Source organism: Phalaenopsis equestris, unplaced genomic scaffold (assembly GCF_001263595.1).
Source record: "Phalaenopsis equestris unplaced genomic scaffold, ASM126359v1 Scaffold000167, whole genome shotgun sequence".
Lineage (NCBI taxonomy): Eukaryota > Viridiplantae > Streptophyta > Magnoliopsida > Asparagales > Orchidaceae > Phalaenopsis > Phalaenopsis equestris.
Window position 1 is genome coordinate 134,498 of NW_018164609.1, and position 13,550 is coordinate 148,047.

Consider the following 13,550-nt stretch of genomic DNA (forward strand, 5'->3'; position numbering starts at 1 on the left):
TTCCTATCTTGACCCCCCCCCCCTAGTAATATAAAAATCTATATCATAGTTCATTGATTCAAGCTTTATTCATTAGTTTATTTTGGAAAGATGAATGCTGCTAATCAGTAACTAAAGGTCTCATTATTGTGTTCTATTACTTTATATACTAATGGTTGATCCTCGATTGCTTCGATATTCAGACTTATCTCCCGGACAAGAACCGCTCAGTTGGAACACGAGGATGAAGATCGCCCTCGGTGCCGCTCAAGGGCTCGCATACTTACATGATGTGGCGAACCCACCCGTTATTTACCGCGACCTGAAATCAGCAAACATATTATTGGATGACGACTTCAACCCGAAACTTTCGGATTTCGGTCTCGCAAAGCTCGCTCCTGTTGGTGATAGAACACACGTCTCGACGAGGGTGATGGGAACCTATGGTTATTGTGCTCCCGACTACGCGATGAGCGGAAAGCTTACTGTGAAGTCGGACATATATAGCTTCGGCGTGGTGCTCTTGGAGCTCCTCACAGGGAGGAAAGCATATGACATCACCAGGAAAGGTGGGGAGGAGAATTTGATCACTTGGGTATGTTTTTCCTTATTCAACTTCAATTAGTTTAGGAAGATTTACATACCTACCATACCACTCGGTTCCTTTATTTTTACATATATATATATATATATATCGATGATGATCTCACCGTCGAACTCTTCAACAAAGCCTGCGGCTTTACTGGAGACTTAGTCATGAACTATATAAAAAGGGGTTGTTACATATCTCCCCTCTATATTTTGTTTTTTTACATTTATACCATCAAATGTTTCATATCACATCCAATATATCACTATTTTAAGCTTTAAAAAATAAAAATATGGCTTTTTTAATGCATAGGTGAAATGATATGTACGTAAAAATTAAATTATAGGTGTTAAATAGGTAAATAGATAAGAACTTAGTGGTATGTATGTAAATATTGCAAAAATTTTGAATTATTTTGTAAATCAAATAAAATATAAGATAATGCCCATTTGTGGACGATTGCTCGCGGCTAATCCTAATGATTTCCTTCATTTAAAAGCTTGTTTAAGCTAAAAGAAAATTTATTTATTAAAAAAATAGATATTTACATACATACCACTCCTTTCCTATGTATTTGCATATCTAACACCAAAACGTAAAATTTTATTTATATATGTCACTTTACTTGTGCATGAAAATATGTATTTTCACTTATTAAAAGTCTAAATAATGATGTTTGTTTTTTAAATGTGATATGAATATTTTAGTGGTATAAATATAAAAAGTAAAGATTAGGTGTTAGATATATAAATATATAGAATTAGGAGGCATGCTTGATAATATGGCTGAAAAAGGAAAGAGTATTTTGGTAGTTTTGAGTAGGCAATCAACTACTTGCACTACTACATAAATAGTAAATTAGGATATGTTTGAGATAGCTGTAACTTTTTAAAAATATGATTGTAAAGCTGTCTTAAATCACGCTTTAACAAGCTGTCAACTTTTAAGAAAACAATTCCCCAAATAAAGCTGTGGGGGCGATCTGAACCCCAAAGCAACAATAAAGTTATCCCAAACAGACCGGGCAGCTGTAGCTTATTAAAAAAAAAACTGTGAAGCTGCTAAAAAATAATATGTTGTACAAAAAGTTGCGATGGCTATCACAATAATTTTTTTTAAACACAGATTTCAGCTGCAGTTTTTTTGAAAAAACTGGCAAAATACAGTTTACCCAATAGATAAAACTGCAATGCGGTGCGGTGCAGCATCGCCACTTCACCGCCGCCCCAATGAGACACTTAATCGGTACAACTTTGGGATGTATAGAAATTAATTTTCTATGTGAAGTTAGAGACTTGTAGTTAGGGGTGTAAACGAGCCGAACACGAGCGAGTCATGCTCAGCTTGTGCTCGGCTCGTTTATATTTCGAGCTCAAAAAGTGTGTTCGTGTTCGGCCCCGTTTCTTAACGAGCCCCGAGCTGTTCACGAACAAATAGTCATTTTAACAACTCTAATCATGTAGCTATGTAGGTAAATAGATAAGAACTTAGTGGTATGTATGTAAATATTGCAAAAATTTTGAATTATTTTGTAAATCAAATAAAATATAAGATAATGCCCATTTGTGGACGATTGCTCGCGGCTAATCCTAATGATTTCCTTCATTTAAAAGCTTGTTTAAGCTAAAAGAAAATTTATTTATTAAAAAAATAGATATTTACATACATACCACTCCTTTCCTATGTATTTGCATATCTAACACCAAAACGTAAAATTTTATTTATATATGTCACTTTACTTGTGCATGAAAATATGTATTTTCACTTATTAAAAGTCTAAATAATGATGTTTGTTTTTTAAATGTGATATGAATATTTTAGTGGTATAAATATAAAAAGTAAAGATTAGGTGTTAGATATATAAATATATAGAATTAGGAGGCATGCTTGATAATATGGCTGAAAAAGGAAAGAGTATTTTGGTAGTTTTGAGTAGGCAATCAACTACTTGCACTACTACATAAATAGTAAATTAGGATATGTTTGAGATAGCTGTAACTTTTTAAAAATATGATTGTAAAGCTGTCTTAAATCACGCTTTAACAATCTGTCAACTTTTAAGAAAACAATTCCCCAAATAAAGCTGTGGGGGCGATCTAAACCCCAAAACAACAAGAAAGTTATCCCAAACAGACCGGGCAGCTGTAGTTTATTAAAAAAAAACTGTGAAGTTGCTAAAAAATAATATGTTGTACCAAAAGTTACGATGGCTATCACAATATTTTTTTTAAACACAGATTTCAGCAACTAGCCAGAACTGATGGGAAAACACAGATTTCGGCTACAATTTAAAAAAAAAAACTGACAAAATACAATTTACCCAATAGATAAAACTGGAATGTGATGCGGTGCCGCATCGCCACTTCACTGCCGCCCCAACGAGACACTTAATCGATAAAACTTTGGGATGTATAGAAATTAATTTTCTAAGTGAAGTTAGAGACTTGTAGTCCACTTTTTATTTTTTTAATTAATAAATCTACTTGAGATGAGTTTGACATAAATATGTATTAAATAGTTATGCATTATTAAAAACCTCATATAAAAAATAAATTTTATGAGAATATTTTGACCAATTATTACCCATCAAAGTTTATGAGAAGAGATCAAATAGAAGAGACAAAGTCATAAATATTTCTATATACCCTCTCCCACACTCTTCCAATAATACATCAACACATCAAGAAGGGACATTTACATATTTACCAAACAATTCTTATGTATTTACATATCCAACACCAACATGCATTTAACATTAAATTTTAAAAAAAAAAGCCATTTGGGCTATATTTTTAAAAGCTAGACATGAAAATATATAAGAGTTGTGAGATCTGTATGTAAATTTCCTATATACATACATATTTACCAAACAATTCTTATGTATTTACATATCCAATACCAACATGCATTTAACATTAAATTAAAAAAAAAATGCCAACATACATACATAGAAATTGGTTGGTATGAATGTAACTTGTAAGTGCCCCTTTAAAAGCCCAAATCTAATCTAACATGAAATGAGACTTTGATCTTCCAATCTTTTATTGTTCAAATAAAATCATGGCTAATTTTGATCTTTTATAAACTCTTCGCCCCATTAAAGTGTCAAAATAGTCATCTACTATTTACATGAGGCCATTTTATAATCATAGTTTATAAGTGTCAAAATATTTTCAGACGCCTTAAATTGGGTTTGAAATAGTTTCATGGAAGACCATTAGAGCACAATTTTAAAATAATCATGGACTATTTTGTAATTTTTATAAATTCTGATACTAAATTTCTCCCATATAAGTAGTCAGTGCACATCAAGAATGTGTTAGCACGAATCCTGAGGAAATCCAAAAATCTAGAAGGAAGGAATTATTGCAAAGGAGAGCTTACCGACAAGAGATCATGAGACATGCTTATCCAATTAGATGAAACATCTAAGCATGAATGAGGTCCAACCAAGCCATTAGAACGATAATATGAAGGATCTGAGGCTGAACCAATCAAACTATAGCAAGACATGCAAACACTCAAGCTAATTATCATCGAAAAGCCGAGCGAATGTATCAACCTATCCCTCGATAGATGGAACATGAGGAAAGAATCCAATTATTCTACATCATTAGCCGTCTTACAAACACCCCCAAGATTCCTCATCAAGGACCAAGATTTGATAGTACAATAGAACTCCACAATCATCCCGAAGTACTTCCTTGTCAAGAAAATGAAGCATCTATCAGATTATGATGATTCACATTATGCTCAATATTCTAATCTCATTCTACTGGCAGAAGTTCCTCATTTGGAATCAACTGATCAGCAAACTCTAGCTAACCGACTCAGTCTTGTAGACCTGAAGCTAATCAAGACCAACCTATCAGCTGCACCAACTCAGCCTAGCTGACCGAACTAGCCTTAACCGAGCTAATTCATAGGGCAACCAAACAATAAACTCATACATGTAAAATACCAAAAATAACCTATACAACTTCTATTAAAGTAGGTGCAAAAATATAATATCATATATTGTACATTCTCTCTCTTAAATAGAGATCAATTTACGAAAATATATTATTACACAAGACGTTTTACTATTCATTACTACTTATTTCTTTGTGTTCTTTCTTACGCTATAACTCTCGGGGTGTGACTTACAGACAAATTAGGATTCAGGAGTGTGGGGCTATTTTACACATTAGTTAATAATTAAGGGGTTATTTGGCAATTTAATCAACAAAAAAAAAATAGGACTAGTAGCTAATACTTGGATTAGAAGCCAACTAGCCACAATGGGAAACCTTGAGTTAAGTTTACCAAAGCTAAGCAGACTTTCTGGATCCCTGACTTTGGACCAGATCAGAGCAGATTGATTCTAGCTTTATATAGCGACAACATCTCTCTGCTTCTGTGTCTCCCTCTCTTCTCTCTTACCAATTCTTTCGAGCTCTGTCGTACCTCCAACCATGATTGTTTCCGTAAAGTCTTCTTAGAGATCGGAAGGAAGAGTCGGACAGAGGAAGGGGAGTAAACCATTCAGCAGAAAAGATAAAGAAGAAGAAGAAGAAGCTTCTTAGTTGTTGAACGATGGGAAATACTTGCAGCTATGCTAATAAAGTTGTCAGCCCAGTAAGCATCGTTTCAGGTATATGAAACTTTCTTGTTCTTATGTTCAGGGAATTATTTGCGGATTTTTTGCTTGATTTTGGAAATTTATTTTCTGCTATTCCGTCTGGGTTTTATATTTCTCATTTTGAAAAACCCTAAGTTTGATTAGTTTTTGATGTTTAGCTTGGATTGCTTCATTTAATTCAGTAGTTATGATCTTGTGTTGCCGTCTTCTTTTTTATTGTATCCAATATTAGGAGTTTAGGGCACTTTGAGTTTACTATGTTCTTAATTAATGTAACTTTGTTCATCCTATTATTCAGAAATGGGGTTTTAAGCAAATTTTGGTTGTTTGAGTTGGTATTAGGGTTTTTTATCATATTTCTCTTCCGCACTAAAACATTTCAGTCATTTTATGGTTAATTTTTGTGCTTTTACTGTTAGTTTTTGTTCTGATTTAATTGCTACAAGTATTTAATGCTTGAAAACTTTTGAGGCGATCGAAGTCAGGTAGACTTCATTTATGTTGCAGTAGTTTAGAGGAGACTGAAAATGATGATAAATGAAATAGTTGTGGCCTGAAGAACAATAATAATTATGATTTTGAGGATGATGAAATGAATTAAAGCTGAAAATTTTGAGATCAGAATATCTTGACTCGAATTTGATTAAAACGAGCTTCATAATAAGTATATTATACTCATCTTAAAATAAATTAATCCTGGTCGAATTTAGATCCTATTATGCGGACTCAAATTGTCTTCTTTTCTTTCAAATTTATGCAAGAGTAAAGTGCTTGCATACAAAATTATATTTTTGCATGTGATTTATTTTCTTTATACATCTGATGCAAGGTACATACAACTAAATTTGGTTGTTTGTAATTTGCATGTTTTTCACCTTACAAAATTCTTGTCCTAAGAACCGATCGATCACAAAAAAATTAAGATTCACTGCTTTCTCTTTTACTTTACACCTACTTTGTGCTGTTGATCTTTATTAGTTTATTGCATGTTAAATGAATATTGATATCTGTAGTTATTACATGGATTTTATTCTAGAATTTGGAATGAAAGATATAAGCTAGTTAATAAAATTTTAAAATATAATCCTTTTCCAATAACTAATTTAATTTGAAAGCTCAAAATGATACATGCAAAGTTTACCTTTTTAGGAATATTGTACATAAAATACATATACTTTCTTTCGAAGTTTGAAATATGACTTTCTTCGTATAAAAGTATTTTTGAATAATTCATTCATACCATGTATTATAAGGGGATAATATATAGCTGTTAATTTAGTTATAATTTTTGAACAAAATCTCAGTACCATCAACAACAACTAAAGCAAGTAACAGCACAGCCACTACTGGGAAGGTTTCAACATTCAGCAGCAGCACATTAGAGCCGTCCACATGTGGTTCAGCAAGCACAGATGAAACATTTACGGATGGACAGATTTTGGAGACTCCTAACGTACGAATGTTTACTTTAGCGGAGTTGAAGAATGCTACGAAGAATTTTAAAGCGGAGTATGTTCTCGGAGAAGGAGGATTTGGAAAGGTTTTTAAGGGATGGGTCGATGAGAAGACTCTGGGTCCGGCAAAAAGTGGGGCAAGGATGGTTGTTGCTGTAAAGAAACTCAACCCCGAAAGTATGCAAGGTTTTGAGGAGTGGCAAGTGAGTGACCCTTTGAATCTTCTCTGGGTTTGAAGATAGAAATCATATTTTGAAAAAGGGAAATTGACATATAAACCACACAATTCTTATGCATTTACCTATTTAACACCTAAAGTTTAATATTTATGTTTATAACACCATGATATCAACAACATATGCATAAAAAGGTGTGTTCAACTTTGAAATAGTTAGTGATTGAGGTATTTTTGATGTGATGTCAAAGATTTGAGTGTTATGTATGTAAATACAAAACTTTAGATGTTATATATGTAAATATATAAGGATTGTGTGGTATATATGTTAATACCCCTTTGGAAAAATGAAGTTTGAAAAATTTTGTCTAATAGTTTTTTTTTCTGGATATAATTCTGTAGCAAATAATTTGTTTCTATGGTTCATAATGCATGTTCAGTATTCCGTTTTTCATGGCTAGTTTCTGACAGCTTTCTTTTCTTTGCAGTCAGAAATTAATTTTATGGGAAGGCTTTCTCATCCTAATCTTGTCAAGTTGTTTGGCTATTGCTTGGAGGAAAGAGATCTGCTCCTTGTTTATGAGTTCATGTCAAAAGGAAGCCTTGAAAACCACCTTTTCAGAAGTAAGTATCAATAATCATCGAATTGTAATATATCTCTATATGATTCGAATGAAAGCATTCACATTTACTAGTTCAAGTTTCTACTTGATGATTGGAAAATACTATTATGTACACCAATAATTGTGTGGGTTAAGTGCACCAAGTTTAAAATGGATCACGTTCAGACACTTCTCTCAGCTACCAAACTTGAACCCTAGAAGGTGCACCATTTGAGGAATATTTGTCTGTAGTACATACTTAAAGTTTGCTCTTATTCTTCCTAAACTAGGGGTGTCGATGAATGACAGACGTGGAAAATCTTGGTTCAAATTGATCTCATCAACTTTTGGGTTGAGTTGGCTCTAGAATTTTGACATAATTAATTTTTGGTTGAGTTTGAGTTGACCAAAAAATTTGAATTTGACTTGAATTTAACTTAAAATTGACTTCAAAACCTAATGTTTTCTTGAAAAATTAAATTTAATCTGAGCATGATAAAAAGAAATACACTTTCATATGTAAAATGGCTATCATACCTTATCTTAAATGAGTTGATTGGGATTTGTTCGAGTCAATTGAATTGAATGCAAGTTGACTTTGGGTCGACCATTTGATAAACAGGTTAGGATTGGGACATGTAGGTTTAGGCCAGATCAAATTTGGGTCAAACCTGAACGTGAACCCCGTTAACCCAAATTGACATAACTATCCCTAAGCAATTATCACCTAGCATGCACAATAATTGTGATGATTACTCAACCACTAAAGGATTAATTTTAACATGCAACGGCCTTCATGGTGGTTCAAATCCCATATAACCATCATATTACTCCTAATTTCCCCCTCTTTTAACTAGGAAGTGTCAGGCTAGGAATTAGCAGGGATGAGGGGAGAGATACGAAGCGTTTCTCCATGAATCCTGAAACTTACTTCTTTCTTTCTTTTATATTTATATATTTTATTATTGAATTAATTTTTTTTCTCTGTTAATAGTAAAGGGGTTCAACTAGGTTCCCTATAATAGCTAATTTTCAAGCTATAGAACCCCGATTCTCTTGTTTTCTTTTAGTCTCATTTTGGTTTCAAGTAAGGCTCGACTTGCTTTATCTAACACATATAATAATGCATATTATTTAGATTAATAAAATTTCCATATGTTCATTTTAAATCATCAACTCAATGTATGTTTTGGCAGGAGGATCAGCTTTCGATCCCCTTTCATGGAGTCTAAGGCTAAAGATAGCTATTGGTGCCGCTCGCGGTCTTGCATTCCTACATTCTTCAGAGAAACGTGTTATTTATCGTGATTTCAAGGCTTCAAATATTCTCCTTGATGCGGTACTGATTTATATGCATAAAGATTTTTTTTTTTTTTGAGGTTATTATTATTGTTATTATTTTTGGGTTCAAAGTTCATTTATTTTGATCTTCTTATGTAGAATTACAATGCAAAACTTTCTGACTTTGGGCTTGCTAAGGATGGGCCAGTGGGCAGTAACTCACATGTTACTACAAGGGTTCTGGGCACATGTGGATATGCAGCTCCTGAGTATGTTGCGACAGGTATTTTACATATTTTAATTTCATGCTCATGAATCTATGCTTGTTTCTTGAGAAACCGAGTGAAACCAATTTGAAAAAGAAGAGAAGAAAGTTCAAGAGCAAATATTTTTTTTATATAGGAAAATGGCATAGAGTTTTGAGTCTCCACACGCTATTGAGTGTTAGACCAGTCTGAATTTTGGATTACATTAATATATTTTATAATTAAATATGTAAGCGGTTGGTTTGTGAAATCATATCCTTATGTTTATGACAATGATGATGCCGAGCAGAGACCAATATGACTGAGAAATTCAAAAGTTTGCATTTTTCTTCTACTAGTTACATTTGATGCAAAATGTGAGGCTAAACAATGCACACCATCATCTAGCTTGAACTGAAGTGGTTATTGTTTGATTAATGTCTTTTGAAAAACTTATTATTCATGAAAGCAAAATCTATTATCCTTTCCGAAGGAGAGATGGATATCAAGTCAGTGTGGATGTTGACTTTTGTTAATTTTATAGGTGTGATGACTATTTATTTTATAAATAAATTGTCTGCCCTTCAATTTAAACGATACTTTACTGTATGGGATTTCATGCTTATATTTTGTGGGCTGCTTTATTTAGCTCTCAGCATTTTTTCCCACCAATATCATTTCTTATGGCACGCACAAAGATAATGCTGAAAATGTATCGACTTAGATTGCAAAAAATATGTCTTAGATGTATAGTTTAGCGCACCATTGTTTCTTCTCTGAAAATCAGCATTTCTTCAAATCTCTCTCTAAACATATATAATTATAAAATGTACTAATTTAGTCCAAAACTCTTTCGTGTGCGTGGAAAATTTACATATGTAGCACACAATTCTTATGTATTTACATATCTATAAACTTTTATATTTACATACATAATACTTTGGGTGATTTAAACCTGTGTGAAGAGGTATATTTCACTTTTAAAGAGGTAATAGTGTTATTTTTGATGTGATATTAAAGATTTTGAGTGTTGTGTGTGTGAATATGAAAGTCTAGCTGTGAGATATGTAGATAAATAAGAATTATGTGCTATGCGTGCAAGCCTTCATTGCCTGGCTAAACGTGGTGCCGCCCTAAGCTTGAATTTTTATGTCATGTGTGATAAGATTTTTTTTATCATGACAGGTCATCTATATGTGAAGAGTGATGTGTTTGGATTTGGAGTTGTTTTGTTAGAGATGCTCTCAGGTCAACGAGCACTCGACACAAATAGACCAAGTGATCAACACAACTTAGTAGATTGGGCGAAACCAATTTTACTCGATCGAAAGAAGTTGGCAAGATTGATGGACCCCAGACTCGAGGGGAAGTATCCCTCAAAAGGAGCTGTCCAAGCAGCTCATCTCACTCTCAGATGTCTCGCGAATGAGCCCAAAAGCCGGCCATCAATGATGGAAGTATTGGAGACTCTGGAAAATATTGAATCCATGAAAGAGAAGTCAAGGGAGACGAAGAATGCCACGTCTCACAATAGGCCTCGTCATCATGGCCAGGCTCCTGTTCACCCTCGTTCGCCGTTCGGAGCAAGGCAAGGACCTGGGGCAGGCTCTCCGGCGGTTAGCCGCTCCCCTAGAGGTAGATAATGTCAATTCATTGCCTGAATTCAGATGAAGTTGTCATTGTAAAGTAGTCGTCATTTATCGTTTTGGCAGCGTAGATCTCTTTATTTGTTGTTAGTTTGCTTTTGCTGCTTTGATGTTCTGTTATCCACGCTGAAATAACATTAACTGAACAACACATTCATTATAAATGGTTGCATTGTGAATTGGAGTCAAATTTGTAGGGTAAGATGGACAATACTTTTATCTAAGGGGCATTTACATGCATACCTACCAGTTCTTATGATTTTTACATATCTAACACCTATGCTTTAAAAAGTGAAATACACATAAGGTGGCGTATATGTAAAAAATTGAGGTTTAGGTTTTTTATATATAAATACATAAGAAACCCACAATCTCACTGTTGGGAGCAGTGATATGAACCATTAGAACCAGTTTCAATTCATATGTGGCTTAAACATCAGCCAATAATACAGTATGAGAAATATTAGGTCAATTCATATGTGGCTTAAACATCAGCCAATAATAGAGTATGAGAAATATTAGGGTAGGTAGTATAATAGGTAACTTTTTGATAATAATGTAATAAAATGCCAAATTTTAATGGATAGATTCATGATTACCAAAGGCTGTCAATTCAATAACCCTAACATTTCGAAGAATAATGCTACACCTAAATAGAACCGTGAAGGCTAGTTTTGAAAGCATATAAATTTTCATGCATTTGCTCAATTGAATTTTCATATGATCTGTATAAATGATTATTATATTTTAATATGGTTTGAGAACCGATTAACTCACTTTTTATGTAGGTTTAGGATTGGAGATGAAACATGCTCTTGCTAACATCTCAATAAGATGTTTCATAGTTCTAACATATATTTTAATTGACAAATTGGCACAGGAAAAAATGATTAGAGTTCATATGGCTTATGGCCATTAATACAAAGCACAAAAAAAGCTCAGAAATAAAATAAATGAAAACATTATCCTGTTATAACAATAATCTTTACATTTATTTCTAAATATGTAAAGTTTCATCTACAGATATCCATGCAACTAAAACCATTCAATTTCAGTGATGTGCTACTTATTTCTAATGTATTTTATATTTATATATATATGAAAGCCATTTCCAAGTTCAGGGAGAAATGCTTTTCTCAGAACTATAGTTGCATGGCTCTTCAAGCCGAATGTAATCATACATTATTCCTTGAAAAGGGCTCAAGCTTCTTGCCTGTGTGAGGAAAATTGTGTTCTCTCCCTCAATCAGCCAACTATTCTGCACCACAATATTGAATAACCAATACAGCCCATGGATTCCATGCCTAGCTATAGAGTTGTCTCTCCCAATGAGTCCAGTAGAGAAGTGCGGAGCTTTAGCTTCAGAATCGTTGAATCGAACCTTAGCAGGATAAAAATATCTCGTTAGTCCTGATTTGAGTTACCGAGGCATAATCATACAATGTTTTTGATGATTACTGATACAGGGGCGGAACCAAGTTATGCCCCGATCTATTCTTTTGCCCAATAAATTAAAAATAAAAATATTTTTCCACCGTAAAAATTGAAGTTTGGTTCCGCCCCTGTTAGAGAAGATGATTTACTTGCAGTTCAGAGAGAGTAGCAGATGCTATTGCGACTCGCATCATGTATGATCCAGTTTGATTGACATGGTCGAGTTTGAATTTAATCTGCCAAGTGGTTGGTGAATAAGCGTTCTGGTCGTTTCTCCTGCGAGAAGGAAAGGGTCCAGTTTTACAAAATTGAAAAGTTGTTAGTTTTAAATATTTGTTGATATTATTATTATAATATGACTGCATAATTAAGGATATTCTTTTCATTAATTTCTTCCTATTTTTGTCTTATAGTTTCTGATATATAGGCTGAAATAATGAATCAGATTTAATGTCTCTAACAATTAAGAATGGGATAAGCTAGTTTAAAACCTTGGTGAAAACAACGCCTCGGCAAGGCAATGAAGTGGTAAAAATAATATGGGAATTTACTTGCATACCACATAAGTCTTATGTATTTACATTTCTAACACTTAAACTTTACTTTTTTTACATTTATACCTGTCAAATCTTTTATATCACATTAGAAATACCACCATTTTAACTTTTAAAAAGTGAAATACACCTCTTCATGCATAGGTAAGGTGGTATGTAAAGAGGTGAGGTGTAGATAGGAGCTGAGTGTGTGCATGTAAATATTCTGAAATATTACTGATCGTTCAACTTTTGGAAAGATATGTACACAGAGGGCAGGGGATTATAAAAGTGGAGAACAGAAAATTTAGGATAGCTCATACCTGGTTACCTGGGCAAAGAACCAATCCTTGGTGAAGTCACTGGTACCAACACTATAAATAAGATCACTGTCAGGATATAAATCAGCATATCTTTCCCAAAGTCCATATTGCCTAAATCTGGAATGAAAATAACACATATTACTTTAGTATTTTTTATCAATCAAAGAGTATAATATTATCAAAGAATAAACATAAGAATGTAGCCACCACATTTTGTCACAACATTCACCATTAGTACAACAAGTAGTGTCAAAATAATCCCATGACTATTTATATGGGGTCATTTTAGTCCCAATTTCTATGAAGTGTTAAATTAATCCTCAGACTCTTTAAATTGGGCCTGAAATAATCTTTATTTCAGCCTATATTGCAAGTGTATTTGGTTTAAAGTGACACTTTTATAGATTTTGGGACTAAAAAGTCCCCTTACAAAGAGTCAGCAGACTATTTTGAAAGTTTTCTCATGAACAATATTTAATATGTATATTCTGTGTGTTACCTATCAGGATGATTCAGATAAAGCCTGTTTACATAATCAGGTTTAGGATCTGGGACATAGAACTCAACAGCAGAGCGGTCAGGGTATCCGATCTCCCAAAGAGTAGGACCAGCTCTTGGAGGTTGATATACAAGATCACCAAGATCAATACTGCATCCTACATAAATCA

General features: G+C 33.4%; 3 protein-coding genes across 3 annotated transcripts in view; 2 read left to right on the top strand and 1 right to left on the bottom strand.

Moving 5' to 3' along the window:
• Positions 1–127: 127 nt before the first annotated feature.
• On the top strand, positions 128–604 carry LOC110022066 (probable serine/threonine-protein kinase PBL21). Its single transcript, XM_020720845.1, has one exon. It carries the CDS (start codon positions 152–154, stop codon positions 602–604), a length of 453 nt encoding a protein of 150 aa, XP_020576504.1. The 5' UTR covers positions 128–151.
• A 4,295-nt stretch (positions 605–4,899) lies between these two features.
• On the top strand, positions 4,900–10,840 carry LOC110022086 (probable serine/threonine-protein kinase PIX13). Its single transcript, XM_020720875.1, has 6 exons — positions 4,900–5,201; positions 6,494–6,846; positions 7,307–7,442; positions 8,617–8,759; positions 8,861–8,984; positions 10,132–10,840. Exons 1-6 carry the CDS (start codon positions 5,144–5,146, stop codon positions 10,587–10,589), a joined length of 1,272 nt encoding a protein of 423 aa, XP_020576534.1. The 5' UTR covers positions 4,900–5,143; the 3' UTR covers positions 10,590–10,840.
• A 698-nt stretch (positions 10,841–11,538) lies between these two features.
• The window catches only part of LOC110022118 (rhamnogalacturonate lyase B-like), a gene marked incomplete in the record, with an annotated part of 3,287 nt that continues 1,275 nt past the window's right edge, over positions 11,539–13,550 (bottom strand). The window contains 4 exon segments of the mRNA XM_020720919.1: positions 11,539–11,973; positions 12,176–12,302; positions 12,883–12,999; positions 13,382–13,538. Coding sequence (XP_020576578.1) covers positions 11,710–11,973; positions 12,176–12,302; positions 12,883–12,999; positions 13,382–13,538 — 665 coding nt within the window.

Bases quoted from the DNA above. Each gene is read 5' to 3' on its own strand.
- LOC110022066 (XM_020720845.1), top strand. From the start codon at position 152: ATGGTTGATCCTCGATTGCTTCGATATTCAGACTTATCTCCCGGACAA.
- LOC110022086 (XM_020720875.1), top strand. From the start codon at position 5,144: ATGGGAAATACTTGCAGCTATGCTAATAAAGTTGTCAGCCCAGTAAGC. The intron at 6,847-7,306 runs GTGAGTGACCCT...TTTTCTTTGCAG, and splicing joins AAGGTTTTGAGGAGTGGCAA to TCAGAAATTAATTTTATGGG. The intron at 8,760-8,860 runs GTACTGATTTAT...CTTCTTATGTAG, and splicing joins CAAATATTCTCCTTGATGCG to AATTACAATGCAAAACTTTC.